The 24,472-nt window shown below is 39.8% G+C and overlaps 1 protein-coding gene across 1 annotated transcript in view; it reads left to right on the forward strand.

Moving 5' to 3' along the window:
* Positions 1–24,472, forward strand: part of LOC117326900 (putative chitinase 1) — an 81,822-nt gene that overhangs the window by 3,160 nt on the left and 54,190 nt on the right. The window contains exons 2-3 of the mRNA XM_033883704.1: positions 4,890–4,953; positions 10,804–10,987. Of these exons, the coding sequence (XP_033739595.1) occupies positions 4,890–4,953; positions 10,804–10,987 (248 nt within the window). The remainder of the gene's footprint in view (positions 1–4,889; positions 4,954–10,803; positions 10,988–24,472) is intronic.

Consider the following 24,472-nt stretch of genomic DNA (forward strand, 5'->3'; position numbering starts at 1 on the left):
ATAATGTCTGTGTGGTGTGTCTCTGGTCGACTGTTACATTATAATGTCTGTGTGGTGTGTCTCAGGTCGACTGTTATAATTTCCGTGTGGTGTGTCTCAGGTCGACTGTTACATTATAATGTCTGTGTGGTATGTCTCTGGTCGACTGTTACATTATAATGTCTGTGTGGTATGTCTCTGGTCGACTGTTACATTACAATAACTGTGTGGTGTGTCTCTGGTCGACTGTTATAATTTCCGTGTGGTGTGTCTCTAGTCGACTGTTACATTATAATTTCTGTGTGGATGTCTCAGGTCGACTGTTACATTATAATTTCTGTGTGATGTGTCTCTAGTCGACTGTTACATTATAATTTCTGTGTGGTATGTCTCAGGTCGACTGTTACATTATAATTTCTGTGTGATGTGTCTCTAGTCGACTGTTACATTATAATTTCTGTGTGATGTGTCTCTAGTCGACTGTTACATTATAATGTCTGTGTGGTATGTCTCTGGTCGATTGTTACATTATAATTTCTGTGTGATGTGCCTCTAGTCGACTGTTACATTATACTGTCTGTGTGGTGTGTCTCAGGTCGACTGTTACATTATATTGTCTGTGTGGTGTGTCTCAGGTCGACTGTTACATTATAATTTCTGTGTGGTATGTCTCAGGTCGACTGTTACATTATAATTTCTGTGTGGTATGTCTCAGGTCGACTGTTACATTATAATGTCTGTGTGGTGTGTCTCTAGTCGACTGTTATAATTTCCGTGTGGTGTGTCTCTAGTCGACTGTTACATTATAATTTCTGTGTGGATGTCTCAGGTCGACTGTTACATTATAATTTCTGTGTGATGTGTCTCTAGTCGACTGTTACATTATAATTTCTGTGTGGTATGTCTCAGGTCGACTGTTACATTATAATTTCTGTGTGATGTGTCTCTAGTCGACTGTTACATTATAATTTCTGTGTGATGTGTCTCTAGTCGACTGTTACATTATAATGTCTGTGTGGTATGTCTCTGGTCGATTGTTACATTATAATTTCTGTGTGATGTGCCTCTAGTCGACTGTTACGTTATACTGTCTGTGTGGTGTGTCTCAGGTCGACTGTTACATTATAGTGTCTGTGTGGTGTGTCTCAGGTCGACTGTTACATTATAATTTCTGTGTGGTATGTCTCAGGTCGACTGTTACATTATAATTTCTGTGTGGTATGTCTCAGGTCGACTGTTACATTATAATTTCTGTGTGGTGTGTCTCAGGTCGACTGTTACATTATTATTTCTGTGTGGTATGTCTCAGGTCGACTGTTACATTATAATGTCTGTGTGGTGTGTCTCTAGTCGACTGTTACATTATAATGTCTGTGTGGTGTGTCTCAGGTCGACTGTTACATTATAGTGTCTGTGTGGTGTGTCTCAGGTCGACTGTTACATTATAATGTCTGTGTGGTGTGTCTCAGGTCGACTGTTACATTATAATGTCTGTGTGGTGTGTCTCTGGTCGACTGTTACATTAAAATTTCTGTGTGATGTGCCTCTAGTCGACTGTTACATTATAATTCCTGTGTGGTGTGTCTCTGGTCGACTGTTATTTTAAACTTGGTAACAAGTTCGAGGTATTGAGTAACATGATCGATGTGACATAGAATCTTGGTGGGGTGATATGGTAACATGTTTAATACGATATGGTAACATGTTTAATACGATATGGTAACATATTTAATATGATTTGGTAACATGTTTAATACGATATGGTAACATGTTTAATACGATATGGTAACATGTTTAATACGATTTGGTAACATGTTTAATACGATATGGTAACATGTTTAATACGATATGGTAACATGTTTAATACGATATGGTAACATGTTTAATACGATATGGTAACATGTTTAATACGATATGGTAACCTGTTTAATACGGTATGGTAACATGTTTAATACGATATGGTAACATGTTTAATACGATATGGTAACATGTTTAATACGATATGGTAACATGTTTAATACGATATGGTAACATGTTTAATACGATATGGTAACATGTTTAATACGATATGGTAACATGTTTAATACGATATGGTAACATGTTTAATACGGTATGGTAACATGTTTAATACGATATGGTAACATGTTTAATACGATATGGTAACATGTTTAATACGATATGGTAACATGTTTAATGTATGGTAACATCTTCGAGGATTTGGTAACTCTAATGCAGTCATGTAATCTTATAACTACCGCTATACACTTCGTGCTTTATACATTTTCTATTAATTTATCATACATACAATTAGATTTAATTTACATTTGATTATCTTTCTTATTAAATCCAATTAGAATATATATATCACACCGTAGCGTAACGTCCCTGTGTAACATGTTAATGACGAATCAGAGTGAGGGACGCGAGACAAAGTATGACATAGGCACCTCCGTATTACATCACACGTCCTCTGGTGACCTCGACAACTCACTACTACATCACACGTCCTCTGGTGACCTAGACATCTCAGTATTACATCACACGTCCTCTGGTGACCTCGACAACTCACTACTACATCACTAGTCCTCTGGTGATCTTGACATCTCAGTATTACATCACTAGTCCTCTGGTGACCTCGACAACTCACTACTACATCACTAGTCCTCTGGTGATCTTGACATCTCAGTATTACATCACTAGTCCTCTGGTAACCTTGACATCACAGTATTACATCACTAGTCATCTGGTAACCTTGACATCACAGTATTACATCACTAGTCCTCTGGTGAACTTGACATCACAGTATTACATCACTAGTCCTCTGGTAACCTTGACATCACAGCATTACATCACTAGTCCTCTGGTAACCTTGACATCACAGCATTACATCACTAGTCCTCTGGTAACCTTGACATCACAGTATTACATTACTAGTCCTCTGGTGAACTTGACATCACAGTATTACATTACTAGTCCTCTGTTGACCTTGACATCTCAGTATTACATCACTAGTCCTCTGTTGACCTTGACATCTCAGTATTACATCACTAGTCTTCTGGCGACCTTGACATCTCACTATTACATTACTAGTCCTCTGTTGACCTTGACATCTCAGTATTACATCACTAAACCTCTGGTGACCTTGACATTTCACTATTACATCACTAGACCTTGACATGTAACGTATCACGTCTATAAGGTCGTTAGACGTGAAATCCTGATGTCTAACTATGTCATCACTTGTCATTAGGTGACCTTGCCATCTAACTCTGATGTCACTAGTCTTAAGGTAACCTTGAAATGTTACTGTGATGTTATTCGGCCTAAGTTGACCTTTGACATCTAACTTTAACGTCACTAGTCCTCAGGTAACCTTGACATCTCACGTATCAAATATCCTCAGTACTAAGGCTGCCACGACCTACCTTTGTACACATAGATAAATTTTGACATTGAAGTCGTAATTGATAAACTATATCTGGGTTACTCCGCATTTTATGAATAGTGTTCCTGCCATGTAAGCCTATTAATATGTCAGAAGCATTGTCCTGCCTGCTTTGAGCCGGTCAGGGTTCTCAAGACAGCTCATCAAACAGTAACTGATGGGTCAGGTTTAAGTAAAAAAAACTAGGAACATAAATAAAATGTTCTATGTAACTGTTAAGATATTGTATATATGTGTTATGTCATCGTTTTATGGACTTGATGTAGGGCAATGTCGCTGTACTGTGTATAGAGAAACCTACCTGTCGGGAAAGTTTATTGTAAAACATCACCAGACAAAACTACAATATATAATTACTGACAAGTGCCTATTAAATAGGACATATGTATTCCTTGTCAGTAACTTATTAAAACATGTGACTAAACCCTAACACACGATGTCCATTTAACTACAGATGTCGGTAATGATACGTAATATGTTGGGTGACAGATTGTCCATCACCTTGTGGGTGTGGTCCCACCATCAGAACGGGCCACTCGACCGTTATACCGTCCGAGATGTATCTCACACGGTAGACAGCATAGTAACATAGATGAGGGCGAGCCTTTCCTCGTACCCACCGAAATAACGACAATAGGCGTAGATGAGGGCGAGTCTTTCCTCGTACCCACCAAAACAACGACAATAGGCGTAGATGAGGGTGAGTCTTTCCTCGTACCCACCAAAACAACGACAATAGGCGTAGATGAGGGCGAGCCTTTCCTCGTTCCCACCAAAACAACGACAATAGGCGTAGATGAGGGCGAGTCTGCCCTCGTACCCACCAAAAAAAACGACAATAGGCGTAGATGAGGGCGAGTCTTTCCTCGTTACCACCAAAATAACGACAAAAGACGTAGATGAGGGCGAGCCTTTCCTCGTTCCCACCAAAACAACGACAATAGGCGTAGATGAGAGGGCGTCTTTCCTCGTACCCACCAAAATAACGACAATAGGCGTAGATGAGGGGGAGTCTTTCCTCGTACCCACCAAAATAACGACAAAAGGCGTAGATGAGGGCGAGCCTTTCCTCGTACCCACCAAAATAACGACAATAGGCGTAGATGAGAAGGAGTCTTTCCTCGTACCCACCAAAATAACGACAAAAGGCGTATATGAGGGCGAGCCTTTCCTCGTACCCACCAAAATAACGACAATAGGCGTAGATGAGGGCGAGTCTTTCTTTGTACCCACCAAAATAACGACAAAATGCGTAGATGAGGACGCGTCTTTCCTCGTACCCACCAAAATAACGACAATAGGCGTAGATGAGAGGGAGTCTTTCCTCGTACCCACCAAAATAACAACAATAGTTACTTTCGAAATTGTTTCATTAAAAAGGAAAAAAATACCCTTCAGTCCCATTCGTCTAATGTGTTGAATTCACGCTATAAATTTATCAACTCGTAAATATTATCTGTTGTAGATGGACGCGCAGGCCGTTCTTCTAGGTGTTCTTGTCCTGATAATAAATATCGTCCTCACAGCAGGTAAGTTATGGTGACGTCATCACCACAGCAGGCAAGTTATCGTGACGTCATCATTATGACAGGTACATTATCGTGTCGTCATTCACCACAACAGGCGCGATCGTGATAACAGGTAAGTTATCGTGACGCCATGGTGATAACAGGTAAGTTATCTTGGCAGCACGGTAATAGGTGTGCTACGAGCCATTTTCAAAACATATTTGTTGCACTGTTGTAAAATAAGGAAGGCACCAATAGATGATAGGTATGGTGTTATGATACATTGTAGGTATGGTGTAATGGTACATTGTAGGTATGGTGTAATGGTACATTGTAGTATACATTGTAGGTATGGTGTAATGATAAATTGTAGGTATGGTGTAATGATACATTGTAGTATACATTGTAGGTATGGTGTAATGATAAATTGTAGGTATGGTGTAATGATACATTGTAGGTATGGTGTAATGATGAATTGTAGGTATGGTGTAATGATAAATTGTAGGTATGGTGTAATGGTACATTGTAGGTATGGTGTAATGATACATTGTAGGTATGGTGTAATGGTACATTGTAGGTATGGTGTAATGATACATTGTAGGTATGGTGTAATGGTACATTGTAGGTATGGTGTAATGGTACATTGTAGTAAACATTGTAGGTATGGTGTAATGATAAATTGTAGGTATGGTGTAATGATACATTGTAGTATACATTGTAGGTATGGTGTAATGATAAATTGTAGGTATGGTGTAATGATAAATTGTAGGTATGGTGTAATGATAAATTGTAGGTATGGTGTAATGATACATTGTAGGTATGGTGTAATGATACATTGTAGGTATGGTGTAATGATACATTGTAGGTATGGTGTAATGATAAATTGTAGTATACATTGTAGTATACAATGTAGGTATGGTGTAATGATACATTGTAGGTATGGTGTAATGGTACATTGTAGGTATGGTGTAATGGTACATTGTAGGTATGGTGTAATGATACATTGTAGGTATGGTGTAATGATACATTGTAGGTATGGTGTAATGGTACATTGTAGGTATGGTGTAATGGTACATTGTAGGTATGGTGTAATGGTACATTGTAGTATACATTGTAGGTATGGTGTAATGATACATTGTAGTATACATTGTAGGTATGGTGTAATGATACATTGTAGGTATGGTGTAATGATACATTGTAGGTATGGTGTAATGATAAATTGTAGTATACATTGTAGGTATGGTGTAATGATACATTGTAGTATACATTGTAAGTATGGTGTAATGATGTAATGATACAATGTAGGTATGGTGTTATGATACATTGTAGGTATGGTGTAATGATACATTGTAGGTATGGTGTAATGATACATTGTAGGTATGGTGTAATGATAAATTGTAGTATACATTGTCGGTATGGTGTAATGATAAATTGTAGTATACATTGTAGGTATGGTGTAATGATACATTGTAGTATACATTGTAGGTATGGTGTAATGATGTAATGATACAATGTAGGTATGGTGTAATGATACATTGTAGGTATGGTGTAATGATAAATTGTAGTATACATTGTAGGTATGGTGTAATGATACATTGTAGTATACATTGTAGGTATGGTTTAATGATATAATGATACAATGTAGGTATGGTGTTATGATACATTGTAGGTATGGTGTAATGATACATTGTAGGTATGGTGTAATGATACATTGTAGTATGTTAATGATACATGTGGTATGGGTATGACATTGGTATGGTGTAATGATACATTGTAGTATACATTGTAGGTATGGTGTAATGATACATTGTAGTATACATTGTAGGTATGGTGTAATGATACATTGTAGTATACATTGTAGGTATGGTGTAATGATGTAATGATACATTGTAGGTATGGTGTAATGATACATTGTAGGTATGGTGTAATGATACATTGTAGGTATGGTGTAATGATACATTGTAGGTATGGTGTAATGGTACATTGTAGGTATGGTGTAATGATACATTGTAGGTATGGTGTAATGGTACATTGTAGGTATGGTGTAATGATACATTGTAGGTATGGTGTAATGGTACATTGTAGGTATGGTGTAATGATACATTGTAGGTATGGTGTAATGATACATTGTAGGTATGGTGTAATGATACATTGTAGGTATGGTGTAATGGTACATTGTAGGTATGGTGTAATGATACATTGTAGGTATGGTGTAATGATACATTGTAGGTATGGTGTAATGATACATTGTAGGTACAATCAAACCAATGAAAACATTGAACACAAACGACCATAAACAAATGACAAATCTATGGTGGCTCGTTAGGGCCAAGTATCAAATCTCGCATTCTCGCACTCTCGACCTTAGGTCGAAAATGCGGGAATGCGAAAAAGCGACGGCGAAAATGCGAGATTAATCTCGCACTCTCGCCGTCGCGATTTCGCATTCTCACCGTCGAGTTTTCGCATTCTCGCGTTTTCTACCTAAGGTCGAGAGTGCGAGAATGCGAGATTATGCATTAACGGTCGCCCTAGCACTCTCGCTCCCTCGCGTAAGGAACATACATAGGGATATACATTACGTTGGCTGTATATATATATATTTGCGAGGAAGCGAGAGTGCGAGGACGGCCGTTTAAACCTAAGTCGCGTTCTCGCGTTTTCGGCCTAAGGTCGAAAACGCGAGAATGCGAAAACTCGACGGCGAGAATGTGAAATCGTGACTGCAAGAGTGAGAGATTAATATCGCGTTTTCGCCGTCGCGTTTAAGCATTCTCACCGTCGAATTTTCGCATTCTCGCGTTTTCGACCTTTCGCATTCTCGCGTTTTCTCTCCCTCGCCGTGGCGTTTTCGCATTCTCGCGTTTTCGACCTAAGGTCGAGAGTGCTAGAAGGCGAGATTTGATACTTGGCCCTAACGAGCCACCATACAAATCGTATGGGTCGATAAAACATGTACATGGATCCTATCAGTATTGTCAGATTTTCGTAAACATACTGTCTAACGTTGTCTATCAGGTATTTGCGGACAATCAGAATGTTACAAACGGAACATAAAAGTACCTTAAATAACAAATCAATAATATTTCAGTAACTTGTACGTGACAAGTTCCAACAATTAGTCACATAGCATGATTATACACTCCCTATGTAGGTTGTTTTGTATACGTCACTGGTCAGACCATGCAGGTACAACACTAATAGATAGGCGTGCGTGATGACGATTTAGACAGATGCGGTGTACGTACCAGACACTGCCATCTTTCCAGCATGTATATACGGAGTAAGGCTGTCCTCTAATGGAATAACATTTGCATATATTTGTGGTTAATAAGTATTCTTCATTAACAATTATGTCATTAAATTGTCCACATATTAAATATAAATGATGACTCTGTTCTCGCTACCGGAGCTTTCCGGAAATAAATACCATACTACAAACCCCCTCTACTTACAAAAGAAATATTTTATTTGATACGTAGGACGCTGAACATTAAGCCCTAAAGCAAACAATGGGGAACACATAGTTAATACATTGTCCTTTTTAAAAATTAAATCAAATGTAGGTAATACATGTTGAATAGGTTCATTTTTGTTTGTTTGTTATTTCTACGTTTAAATTTCAAAACGTTCTAATTTCTTAATAAAGACCATTATTTTTCATAATAGTAAATATAATTAAATTTATTGTGATATTCAATTAATCATCAGAGAAATGACCGGCCATTTGGAACTATATTACTCGGTACCACTTCAATACCTCAATGTTAGATATTACAGTACCACTTCAATACCTCAATGTTATATATTACAATACCACTTCAATACCTCAATGTTATATATTACAATACCACTTCAATACCTCAATGTTAGATATTACAATACCACTTCAATACCTCAATGTTATATATTACAGTACCACTTCAATACCTCAATGTTATATATTACAGTACCACTTCAATACCTCAATGTTATATATTACAATACCACTTCAATACCTCAATGTTATATATTACAATACCACTTCAATACCTCAATGTTATATATTACAATACCACTTCAATACCTCTATTTAATGTTAGATATTACAGTACCACTTCAATACCTCCATTTAATGTTATATATTACAATACCACTTCAATACCTCAATGTTAGATATTACAATACCACTTCAATACCTCAATGTTAGATATTACAATACCACTTCAATACCTCAATGTTATATATTACAATACCACTTCAATACCTCAATGTTATATATTGCAATACCACTTCAATACCTCAATGTTATATATTACAATACCACTTCAATACCTCAATGTTAGATATTACAATACCACTTCAATACAGCCATTTGATGTTAGATATACATAAAATCTTCATAGAAATACTTCATGAAATGTTAAAACTTGTGGATTTCCAAAGTGTGGTTTTGAAACTACTATGTTTTCTCCTGTTTAAAAGATTTAACACTATAATTGCAGCAGAAAAATAAACAAGCTTGAACGAAAGACGAACTACAAAAGGGCATGGGGGTATATATCTCTTTTCCTCATGTCATCTCGCGTGAAGACAGAAGTCATCACTTCTTCTGAAGCTAACCATAAAGTCCACACCTAAGGGTAGCCATTATGAAACTGATAATGACAGTGTGATGACATGACAGTGTGATGACATGAGAACGTGATGACATGAGAGTGTGATGACATGAGAGTGTGATGACATGGCAGCGTGATGACATGACAGCGTGATGACATGACAGTGTGATGACATGACAGCGTGATGACATGACAGTGTGATGACATGACAGTGTGATGACATGACAGCGTGATGACATGACAGTGTGATGACATGACAGTGTGATGACATGACAATGTGATGACATGACAGCGTGATGACATGACAGCGTGATGACATGACAGTATGATGACATGACAGTGTGATGACATGACAGCGTGATGACATGACAGCGTGATGACATGACAGCGTGATGACATGAGAGTGTGATGACATGAGAGTGTGATGACATGACAGCGTGATGACATGACAGCGTGATGACATGACAGTGTGATGACATGACAGCGTGATTACATGACAGTGTGATGACATGACAGCGTGATGACATGGCAGTGTGATGACATGACAGCTTGATGACATGACAGCGTGATGACATGAGAGTGTGATGACATGACAGTGTGATGACATGACAGTGTGATGACATGACAGTGTGATGACATGACAGTGTGATGACATGACAGCGTGATGACATGACAGTGTGATGACATGGCAGTGTGATGACATGACAGTGTGATGACATGACAGCGTGATGACATGACAGCGTGATGACATGACAGCGTGATGACATGACAGTGTGATGACATGACAGCGTGATGACATGACAGTGTGATGACATGGCAGTGTGATGACATGACAGCGTGATGACATGGCAGTGTGATGACATGACAGTGTGATGACATGACAGCGTGATGACATGACAGTTTGATGACATGGCAGTGTGATGACATGACAGCGTGATGACATGACAGTGTGATGACATGACAGCGTGATGACATGACAGTGTGATGACATGACAGTGTGATGACATGCTTCAGTTCCGGAGAGACAGGGCTCTGAGTTTATCACCAAGGACCCGAAGAAGACTTTTTTTCATTGGTTACATACAACATTAGGACTCTACAACATGTAGTTACAATTATTACATATATGATATGATTACGTGAACTGTTTCTGAGTCTGAGTTGGCTCAATTATGCTGCTGTTTCAGTACTTGTCTACTAAATCCCCTTTCCGGTATTATGGATATCTTTCATACACTGCTGTTCTTTAAGACTCGCTTTCCTTTGTCCACAGCCGAGTTTAACCGGGTATGTTTCTACAGTGGCTGGTCACTGTACCGGGACGGGAAGATGGGTTTAGCTCCCGAAGACATCGACCCCTATCTGTGTACCCATGTAGTGTTCGCCTACGCAACACTTGACGACACCGGAACACAGATACGGGTACCGGACGGCTACGAAACTGAGGAGCTCAATCTGTGAGTATGTCTAGTAATTCAATGAATTACTACATCTAAGTCAAATAATTTCACACATTACTTTCTGAACAAGAATATACTATATTCTACAACATCTTGTATATCTATAGGTCAAGGTCACACTTCTCTAATGTTCAGCTCGGTGAAATGCAATCAAAGAGCTGGTTTTCGCTCTATGAAGAAGGTTAATAAAGGAATGGATTCTCGTCTATAACGTTGTTAGAAACGTTTTTAGGTAAAAAGGCAGATCCATGATAAGGAAACTTTTAAAATTTGCGAGTGTATACCTAAAATATCCATTTGATACCAGAACATATGGAACGCCATCAATGTCAAATATGGTATAGAATTGACTATATGAAATGACATCACAGACATCACAGATGCCATTTCATCATCACTGGTGCAAGTATATGATTTCATTTTCATACGACATTCTCTTTTGTATTATCATGACTGACCTAGTGACTAGTGTCCATAGTATCATCATGACTGACCTAGTGACTAGTGTCATAGTATCATCATGACTGACCTAGTGACTAGTGTCCATAGTATCATCATGACTGACCTAGTGACTAGTGTCCATAGTATCATCATGACTGACCTAGTGACTAGTGTCCATAGTATCATGACTGACCTAGTGACTAGTGTCCATAGTATCATCATGACTGACCTAGTGACTAGTGTCCATAGTATTATCATGACTGACCTAGTGACTAGTGTCCATGGTATCATCATGACTGACCTAGTGACTAGTGTCCATAGTATCATCATGACTGACCTTGTGACTAGTGTCCATATTGTCATCATGACTGACCTAGTGACTAGTGTCCATAGTATCATCATGACTGACCTAGTGACTAGTGTCCATAGTATCATCATGACTGACCTAGTGACTAGTGTCCATAGTATCATCATGACTGACCTAGTGACTAGTGTCTATAGTATCATCATGACTGACCTAGTGACTAGTGTAAATAGTATCATCATGACTGACCTAGTGACTAGTGTCCATAGTATCATCATGACTGACCTAGTGACTAGTGTCTATAGTATCATCATGACTGACCTAGTGACTAGTGTAAATAGTATCATCATGACTGACCTAGTGACTAGTGTCCATAGTGTTATCATGACTGACCTAGTGACTAGTGTCCATATTATCATCATGACTGACCTAGTGACTAGTGTCATAGTATTATCATGACTGACCTAGTGACTAGTGTCCATAGTGTTATCATGACTGACCTAGTGACTAGTGTCCATATTATCATCATGACTGACCTAGTGACTAGTGTCATAGTATTATCATGACTGACCTAGTGACTAGTGTCCATAGTATCATAATGACTGACCTAGTGACTAGTGTCATAGTATCATCATGACTGACCTAGTGACTAGTGTCCATAGTATCATCATGACTGACCTAGTGACTAGTGTCCATAGTATCATCATGACTGACCTAGTGACTAGTGTCCATAGTATCATCATGACTGACCTAGTGACTAGTGTCCATAGTATCATCATGACTGACCTAGTGACTAGTGTCCATAGTATCATCATGACTGACCTAGTGACTAGTGTCCATAGTATCATCATGACTGACCTAGTGACTAGTGTCATAGTATCATCATGACTGACCTAGTGACTAGTGTCATAGTATCATCATGACTGACCTAGTGACTAGTGTCCATAGTATCATCATGACTGACCTAGTGACTAGTGTCATAGTATCATGACTGACCTAGTGACTAGTGTCCATAGTATCATCATGACTGACCTAGTGACTAGTGTCCATAGTATCATCATGACTGACCTAGTGACTAGTGTCATAGTATCATGACTGACCTAGTGACTAGTGTCCATAGTATCACCATGACTGACCTAGTGACTAGTGTCATAGTATCATCATGACTGACCTAGTGACTAGTGTCATAGTATCATCATGACTGACCTAGTGACTAGTGTCCATAGTATCATCATGACTGACCTAGTGACTAGTGTCATAGTATCATCATGACTGACCTAGTGACTAGTGTCATAGTATCATCATGACTGACCTAGTGACTAGTGTCCATAGTATCATCATGACTGACCTAGTGACTAGTGTCATAGTATCATCATGACTGACCTAGTGACTAGTGTCCATAGTATCATCATGACTGACCTAGTGACTAGTGTCCATAGTATCATCATGACTGACCTAGTGACTAGTGTCCATAGTATCATCATGACTGACCTAGTGACTAGTGTCCATAGTATCATCATGTCTGACCTAGTGACTAGTGTCCATAGTATCATCATGACTGACCTAGTGACTAGTGTCAATAGTATCATCATGTCTGACCTAGTGACTAGTGTCCATAGTATCATCATGACTGACCTAGTGACTAGTGTCCATAGTATCATCATGACTGACCTAGTGACTAGTGTCCATAGTATCATCATGACTGACCTAGTGACTAGCGTCCATAGTATCATCATGACTGACCTAGTGACTAGTGTCATAGTATCATGACTGACCTAGTGACTAGTGTCATAGTATCATCATGACTGACCTAGTGACTAGTGTCCATAGTATCATGACTGACCTAGTGACTAGTGTCCATAGTATCATGACTGACCTAGTGACTAGTGTCCATAGTATCATCATGACTGACCTAGTGACTAGTGTCCATAGTATCATCATGACTGACCTAGTGACTAGTGTCATAGTATCATCATGACTGACCTAGTGACTAGTGTCATAGTATCATCATGACTGACCTAGTGACTAGTGTCCATAGTATCATCATGACTGACCTAGTGACTAGTGTCATAGTATCATCATGACTGACCTAGTGACTAGTGTCATAGTATCATAACTGACCTAGTGACTAGTGTCATAGTATCATCATGACTGACCTAGTGACTAGTGTCCATAGTATCATCATGACTGACCTAGTGACTAGTGTCATGGTATCATGACTGACCTAGTGACTAGTGTCATAGTATCATCATGACTGACCTAGTGACTAGTGTCCATAGTATCACCATGACTGACCTAGTGACTAGTGTCATGGTATCATGACTGACCTAGTGACTAGTGTCATAGTATCATCATGACTGACCTAGTGACTAGTGTCCATAGTATCATCATGACTGACCTAGTGACTAGTGTCATGGTATCATGATTGACCTAGTGACTAGTGTAAATAGTATCATCATGACTGACCTAGTGACTAGTGTCCATAGTACCATCATGACTGACCTTGTGACTAGTGTCCATATTGTCATCATGACTGACCTAGTGACTAGTGTCATCATGACTGACCTAGTGACTAGTGTCCATAGTATCATCATGACTGACCTAGTGACTAGTGTCCATAGTATCATCATGACTGACCTAGTGACTAGTGTCCATAGTATCATCATGACTGACCTAGTGACTAGTGTCTATAGTATTATCATGACTGACCTAGTGACTAGTGTAAATAGTATCATCATGACTGACCTAGTGACTAGTGTCCATAGTGTTATCATGACTGACCTAGTGACTAGTGTCCATATTATCATCATGACTGACCTAGTGACTAGTGTCATAGGACCATCATGACTGACCTAGTGACTAGTGTCAATAGTATTATCATGACTGACCTAGTGACTAGTGTCGTAGTATCATCATGACTGACCTAGTGACTAGTGTCCATAGTATCATCATGACTGACCTAGTGACTAGTGTCCATAGTATCATCATGTCTGACCTAGTGACTAGTGTCCATAGTATCATCATGACTGACCTAGTGACTAGTGTCCATAGTATCATAATGACTGACCTAGTGACTAGTGTCATCATGACTGACCTAGTGACTAGTGTCATAATATCATCATGACTGACCTAGTGATTAGTGTCCATAGTATCATAATGACTGACCTAGTGACTAGTGTCATCATGACTGACCTAGTGACTAGTGTCATCATGACTGACCTAGTGACTAGTGTCATAATATCATCATGACTGACCTAGTGATTATTGTCCATAGCATCATCATGACTAACCTAGTGAGTAGTGTCCATAGTATCATCATGACTGACCTTGTGACTAGTACCATAGTATCATCATGACTGACCTAGTGACTAGTGTCCATAGTATCATCATGACTGACCTAGTGACTAGTGTCATCATGACTGACCTAGTGACTAGTGTCCATAGTATCATGACTGACCTAGTGACTAGTGTCCATAGTATCATCATGACTGACCTAGTGACTAGTGTCATATTATCATCATGACTGACCTAGTGACTAGTGTCCATATTATCATCATGACTGACCTAGTGACTAGTGTCATAGTATCATCATGACTGACCTAGTGACTAGTGTCATAGTATCATCATGACTGACCTAGTGACTAGTGTCCATAGTATCATCATGACTGACCTAGTGACTAGTGTCCATAGTGTCATCATGACTGACCTAGTGACTAGTGTCATAGTATCATCATGACTGACCTAGTGACTAGTGTCATAGTATCACCATGACTGACCTAGTGACTAGTGTCATAGTATTATCATGTCTGACCTAGTGACTAGTGTCATAGTATCATCATGACTGACCTAGTGACTAGTGTCATAGTATCACCATGACTGACCTAGTGACTAGTGTCATAGTATCACCATGACTGACCTAGTGACTAGTGTCATAGTATCATCATGTCTGACCTAGTGACTAGTGTCCATAGTATCATCATGACTGACCTAGTGACTAGTGTCCATAGTATCATAATGACTGACCTAGTGACTAGTGTCATCATGACTGACCTAGTGACTAGTGTCATAATATCATCATGACTGACCTAGTGATTAGTGTCCATAGTATCATAATGACTGACCTAGTGACTAGTGTCATCATGACTGACCTAGTGACTAGTGTCATCATGACTGACCTAGTGACTAGTGTCATAATATCATCATGACTGACCTAGTGATTATTGTCCATAGCATCATCATGACTAACCTAGTGAGTAGTGTCCATAGTATCATCATGACTGACCTAGTGACTAGTGTCCATAGTATCATCATGACTGACCTAGTGACTAGTGTCCATAGTATCATCATGACTGACCTAGTGACTAGTGTCATAGTATCATCATGACTGACCTAGTGACTAGTGTCCATAGTATCATGACTGACCTAGTGACTAGTGTCCATAGTATCATCATGACTGACCTAGTGACTAGTGTCATAGTATCATCATGACTGACCTAGTGACTAGTGTCCATAGTATCATCATGACTGACCTAGTGACTAGTGTCATAGTATCATCATGACTGACCTAGTGACTAGTGTCCATAGTATCATCATGACTGACCTAGTGACTAGTGTCATAGTATCATCATGACTGACCTAGTGACTAGTGTCATAGTATCATCATGACTGACCTAGTGACTAGTGTCCATAGTATCATCATGACTGACCTAGTGACTAGTGTCCATAGTATCATCATGACTGACCTAGTGACTAGTGTCCATAGTATCATCATGACTGACCTAGTGACTAGTGTCCATAGTATCATCATGACTGACCTAGTGACTAGTGTCCATAGTATCATCATGACTGACCTAGTGACTAGTGTCCATAGTATCATCATGTCTGACCTAGTGACTAGTGTCCATAGTATCATCATGTCTGACCTAGTGACTAGTGTCCATAGTATCATCATGACTGACCTAGTGACTAGTGTCATAGTATCATGACTGACCTAGTGACTAGTGTCCATAGTATCATCATGACTGACCTAGTGACTAGTGTCCATAGTATCATCATGTCTGACCTAGTGACTAGTGTCCATAGTATCATCATGTCTGACCTAGTGACTAGTGTCCATAGTATCATCATGACTGACCTAGTGACTAGTGTCCATAGTATCATCATGACTGACCTAGTGACTAGTGTCCATAGTATCATCATGACTGACCTAGTGACTAGTGTCCATAGTATCATCATGACTGACCTAGTGACTAGTGTCATAGTATCATCATGACTGACCTAGTGACTAGTGTCCATAGTATCATCATGACTGACCTAGTGACTAGTGTCATAGTATCATCATGACTGACCTAGTGACTAGTGTCCATAGTATCATCATGACTGACCTAGTGACTAGTGTCATAGTATCATCATGACTGACCTAGTGACTAGTGTCCATAGTATCATCATGACTGACCTAGTGACTAGTGTCATAGTATCATCATGACTGACCTAGTGACTAGTGTCCATAGTATCATCATGACTGACCTAGTGACTAGTGTCCATAGTATCATCATGACTGACCTAGTGACTAGTGTCCATAGTATCATCATGACTGACCTAGTGACTAGTGTCCATAGTATCATCATGACTGACCTAGTGACTAGTGTCCATAGTATCATCATGACTGACCTAGTGACTAGTGTCCATAGTATCATCATGACTGACCTAGTGACTAGTGTCCATAGTATCATCATGACTGACCTAGTGACTAGTGTCATAGTATCACCATGTCTGACCTAGTGACTAGTGTCCATAGTATCATCATGACTGACCTAGTGACTAGTGTCCATAGTATCATCATGACTGACCTAGTGACTAGTGTCCATAGTATCATCATGACTGACCTAGTGACTAGTGTCCATAGTATCATCATAACTGACCTAGTGACTAGTGTCTATAGTATCATCATGACTGACCTAGTGACTAGTGTCCATAGTATCATCATGACTGACCTAGTGACTAGTGTCCATAGTATCATCATGACTGACCTAGTGACTAGTGTCCATAGTATCATCATGACTGACCTAGTGACTAGTGTCATAGTATCATCATGACTGACCTAGTGACTAGTGTCCATAGTATCATCATGACTGACCTAGTGACTAGTGTCCATAGTATCATCATGACTGACCTAGTGACTAGTGTCCATAGTATCACCATGACTGACCTAGTGACTAGTGTCCATAGTATCATCATGACTGACCTAGTGACTAGTGTCCATAGTATCATCATGACTGACCTAGTGACTAGTGTCCATAGTATCATCATGACTGACCTAGTGACTAGTGTCCATAGTATCATCATGACTGACCTAGTGACTAGTGTCTATAGTATCATCATGACTGACCTAGTGACTAGTGTCCATAGTATCATCATGACTGACCTAGTGACTAGTGTCCATAGTATCATCATGACTGACCTAGTGATTAGTGTCATAGTATCATCATGTCTGACCTAGTGACTAGTGTCCATAGTATCATCATGCCTGACCTAGTGACTAGTGTCATAGTATCATCATGACTGACCTAGTGACTAGTGTCCATATTATTATCATGACTGACCTAGTGACTAGTGTCCATAGTATCATCATAACTGACCTAGTGACTAGTGTCCATAGTATCATCATGACTGACCTAGTGACTAGTGTCATAGTATCATGACTGACCTAGTGACTAGTGTCCATAGTATCATCATGACTGACCTAGTGACTAGTGTCCATAGTACCATGACTGACCTAGTGACTAGTGTCCATAGTATCATCATGACTGACCTAGTGACTAGTGTCATAGTATCATCATGACTGACCTAGTGACTAGTGTCCATAGTATCATCATGACTGACCTAGTGACTAGTGTCCATAGTATCATCATGACTGACCTAGTGACTAGTGTCCATAGTATCATCATGACTGACCTAGTGACTAGTGTCCATAGTATCATCATGACTGACCTAGTGACTAGTGTCCATAGTATCATCATGACTGACCTAGTGACTAGTGTCCATAGTATCATCATGACTGACCTAGTGACTAGTGTCATAGTATCATCATGACTGACCTAGTGACTAGTGTCCATAGTATCATCATGACTGACCTAGTGACTAGTGTCATAGTATCATCATGACTGACCTAGTGACTAGTGTCCATAGTATCATCATGACTGACCTAGTGACTAGTGTCCATAGTATCATCATGACTGACCTAGTGACTAGTGTCCATAGTATCATCATGACTGACCTAGTGACTAGTGTCATAGTATCATCATGACTGACCTAGTGACTAGTGTCCATAGTATCATCATGACTGACCTAGTGACTAGTGTCCATAGTATCATCATGACTGACCTAGTGACTAGTGTCATAGTATCATCATGACTGACCTAGTGACTAGTGTCCATAGTACCATGACTGACCTAGTGACTAGTGTCCATAGTATCATCATGACTGACCTAGTGACTAGTGTCCATAGTATCATCATGACTGACCTAGTGACTAGTGTCCATAGTATCATCATGACTGACCTAGTGACTAGTGTCCATAGTATCATCATGACTGACCTAGTGACTAGTGTCCATAGTATCATCATGACTGACCTAGTGACTAGTGTCATAGTATCATCATGACTGACCTAGTGACTAGTGTCCATAGTATCATCATGACTGACCTAGTGACTAGTGTCCATAGTATCATCATGACTGACCTAGTGACTAGTGTCCATAGTATCATCATGACTGACCTAGTGACTAGTGTCCATAGTATCACCATGACTGACCTAGTGACTAGTGTCATAGTATCATCATGACTGACCTAGTGACTAGTGTCCATAGTATCATCATGACTGACCTAGTGACTAGTGTCCATAGTATCATCATGACTGACCTAGTGACTAGTGTCATAGTATCATCATGACTGACCTAGTGACTAGTGTCCATAGTATCATCATGACTGACCTAGTGACTAGTGTCCATAGTATCATCATGACTGACCTAGTGACTAGTGTCATAGTATCATCATGACTGACCTAGTGACTAGTGTCCATAGTATCATCATGACTGACCTAGTGACTAGTGTCCATAGTATCATCATGACTGACCTAGTGACTAGTGTCATAGTATCACCATGACTGACCTAGTGACTAGTGTCCATAGTATCATCATGTCTGACCTAGTGACTAGTGTCCATAGTATCATCATGACTGACCTAGTGACTAGTGTCCATAGTATCATCATGACTGACCTAGTGACTAGTGTCCATAGTATCATCATAACTGACCTAGTGACTAGTGTCCATAGTATCATCATGACTGACCTAGTGACTAGTGTCCATAGTATCATCATGACTGACCTAGTGACTAGTGTCATAGTATCATCATGACTGACCTAGTGACTAGTGTCCATAGTATCATCATGACTGACCTAGTGACTAGTGTCATAGTATCATCATGACTGACCTAGTGACTAGTGTCCATAGTATCATCATGACTGACCTAGTGACTAGTGTCCATAGTATCATCATGACTGACCTAGTGACTAGTGTCCATAGTATCATCATGACTGACCTAGTGACTAGTGTCCATAGTATCATCATGACTGACCTAGTGACTAGTGTCCATAGTATCATCATGACTGACCTAGTGACTAGTGTCCATAGTATCATCATGTACTGACCTAGTGACTAGTGTCCATAGTATCATCATGTACTGACCTAGTGACTAGTGTCCATAGTATCACATGACTGACCTAGTGACTAGTGTCCATAGTATCATCATGTCTGACCTAGTGACTAGTGTCCATAGTATCATCATGACTGACCTAGTGACTAGTGTCCATAGTATCACCATGACTGACCTAGTGACTAGTGTCATAGTATCATCATGACTGACCTAGTGACTAGTGTCCATAGTATCATCATGACTGACCTAGTGACTAGTGTCCATAGTATCATCATGACTGACCTAGTGACTAGTGTCCATAGTATCATCATGACTGACCTAGTGACTAGTGTCCATAGTATCATCATGACTGACCTAGTGACTAGTGTCATAGTATCATCATGACTGACCTAGTGACTAGTGTCATAGTATCATCATGACTGACCTAGTGACTAGTGTCCATAGTATCATCATGACTGACCTAGTGACTAGTGTCCATAGTATCACCATGACTGACCTAGTGACTAGTGTCCATAGTATCATCATGACTGACCTAGTGACTAGTGTCCATAGTATCATCATGACTGACCTAGTGACTAGTGTCCATAGTATCATCATGACTGACCTAGTGACTAGTGTCATAGTATCATCATGACTGACCTAGTGACTAGTGTCCATAGTATCATCATGACTGACCTAGTGACTAGTGTCCATAGTATCACCATGACTGACCTAGTGACTAGTGTCATAGTATCATCATGACTGACCTAGTGACTAGTGTCATAGTATCATCATGACTGACCTAGTGACTAGTGTCCATAGTATCATCATGACTGACCTAGTGACTAGTGTCCATAGTATCATCATGACTGACCTAGTGACTAGTGTCCATAGTATCATCATGACTGACCTAGTGACTAGTGTCCATAGTATCATCATGACTGACCTAGTGACTAGTGTCCATAGTATCATCATGACTGACCTAGTGACTAGTGTCCATAGTATCATCATGACTGACCTAGTGACTAGTGTCCATAGTATCATCATGACTGACCTAGTGACTAGTGTCCATAGTATCATCATGACTGACCTAGTGACTAGTGTCCATAGTATCACCATGACTGACCTAGTGACTAGTGTCCATAGTATCATCATGACTGACCTAGTGACTAGTGTCCATAGTATCATCATGACTGACCTAGTGACTAGTGTCCATAGTATCATCATGACTGACCTAGTGACTAGTGTCCATAGTATCATCATGACTGACCTAGTGACTAGTGTCATAGTATCATCATGACTGACCTAGTGACTAGTGTCCATAGTATCATCATGACTGACCTAGTGACTAGTGTCCATAGTATCATCATGACTGACCTAGTGACTAGTGTCCATAGTATCATCATGACTGACCTAGTGACTAGTGTCCATAGTATCATCATGTCTGACCTAGTGACTAGTGTCCATAGTATCATCATGACTGACCTAGTGACTAGTGTCATAGTATCATCATGACTGACCTAGTGACTAGTGTCCATAGTATCATCATGACTGACCTAGTGACTAGTGTCATAGTATCATCATGACTGACCTAGTGACTAGTGTCCATAGTATCATCATGACTGACCTAGTGACTAGTGTCCATAGTATCATCATGACTGACCTAGTGACTAGTGTCCATAGTATCATCATGACTGACCTAGTGACTAGTGTCCATAGTATCATCATGACTGACCTAGTGACTAGTGTCCATAGTATCATCATGACTGACCTAGTGACTAGTGTCCATAGTATCATCATGACTGACCTAGTGACTAGTGTCCATAGTATCATCATGACTGACCTAGTGACTAGTGTCCATAGTATCATCATGACTGACCTAGTGACTAGTGTCCATAGTATCACCATGACTGACCTAGTGACTAGTGTCCATAGTATCATCATAACTGACCTAGTGACTAGTGTCCATAGTATCATCATGACTGACCTAGTGACTAGTGTCCATAGTATCATCATGACTGACCTAGTGACTAGTGTCATAGTATCATCATGACTGACCTAGTGACTAGTGTCCATAGTATCATCATGACTGACCTAGTGACTAGTGTCCATAGTATCATCATGACTGACCTAGTGACTAGTGTCATAGTATCATCATGACTGACCTAGTGACTAGTGTCCATAGTATCATCATGACTGACCTAGTGACTAGTGTCATAGTATCATCATGTCTGACCTAGTGACTAGTGTCCATAGTATCATCATGACTGACCTAGTGACTAGTGTCCATAGTATCATCATGTCTGACCTAGTGACTAGTGTCATAGTATCACCATGACTGACCTAGTGACTAGTGTCCATAGTATCATCATGACTGACCTAGTGACTAGTGTCATAGTATCATCATGACTGACCTAGTGACTAGTGTCCATAGTATCACCATGACTGACCTAGTGACTAGTGTCCATAGTATCATCATGACTGACCTAGTGACTAGTGTCCATAGTATCATCATGACTGACCTAGTGACTAGTGTCCATAGTATCATCATGACTGACCTAGTGACTAGTGTCATAGTATCATCATGACTGACCTAGTGACTAGTGTCCATAGTATCATCATGACTGACCTAGTGACTAGTGTCCATAGTATCATCATGACTGACCTAGTGACTAGTGTCCATAGTATCATCATGACTGACCTAGTGACTAGTGTCCATAGTATCACATGTCTGACCTAGTGACTAGTGTCATAGTATCATCATGACTGACCTAGTGACTAGTGTCCATAGTATCATCATGACTGACCTAGTGACTAGTGTCCATAGTATCATCATGACTGACCTAGTGACTAGTGTCCATAGTATCATCATGACTGACCTAGTGACTAGTGTCCATAGTATCATGACTGACCTAGTGACTAGTGTCATAGTATCATCATGACTGACCTAGTGACTAGTGTCCATAGTATCATCATGACTGACCTAGTGACTAGTGTCCATAGTATCATCATGACTGACCTAGTGACTAGTGTCCATAGTATCATCATGACTGACCTAGTGACTAGTGTCCATAGTATCATCATGACTGACCTAGTGACTAGTGTCCATAGTATCATCATGACTGACCTAGTGACTAGTGTCCATAGTATCATCATGACTGACCTAGTGACTAGTGTCATAGTATCATCATGACTGACCTAGTGACTAGTGTCATAGTATCATCATGACTGACCTAGTGACTAGTGTCCATAGTATCATCATGACTGACCTAGTGACTAGTGTCCATAGTATCATCATGACTGACCTAGTGACTAGTGTCATAGTATCATCATGACTGACCTAGTGACTAGTGTCCATAGTATCATCATGACTGACCTAGTGACTAGTGTCCATAGCATCATCATGACTGACCTAGTGACTAGTGTCCATAGTATCACCATGACTGACCTAGTGACTAGTGTCCATAGTATCACCATGACTGACCTAGTGACTAGTGTCCATAGTATCATCATGACTGACCTAGTGACTAGTGTCCATAGTATCATCATGACTGACCTAGTGACTAGTGTCCATAGTATCATCATGACTGACCTAGTGACTAGTGTCCATAGTATCATCATGACTGACCTAGTGACTAGTGTCCATAGTATCATCATGACTGACCTAGTGACTAGTGTCATAGTATCATCATGACTGACCTAGTGACTAGTGTCCATAGTATCACCATGACTGACCTAGTGACTAGTGTCCATAGTATCATCATGACTGACCTAGTGACTAGTGTCCATAGTATCATCATGACTGACCTAGTGACTAGTGTCCATAGTATCATCATAACTGACCTAGTGACTAGTGTCCATAGTATTATCATGACTGACCTAGTGACTAGTGTCATAGTATCATCATGACTGACCTAGTGACTAGTGTCCATAGTATCATCATGACTGACCTAGTGACTAGTGTCCATAGTATCATCATGACTGACCTAGTGACTAGTGTCCATAGTATCATCATGACTGACCTAGTGACTAGTGTCCATAGTATCAT

Source organism: Pecten maximus, chromosome 1 (assembly GCF_902652985.1).
Source record: "Pecten maximus chromosome 1, xPecMax1.1, whole genome shotgun sequence".
Classification (NCBI taxonomy): domain Eukaryota; kingdom Metazoa; phylum Mollusca; class Bivalvia; order Pectinida; family Pectinidae; genus Pecten; species Pecten maximus.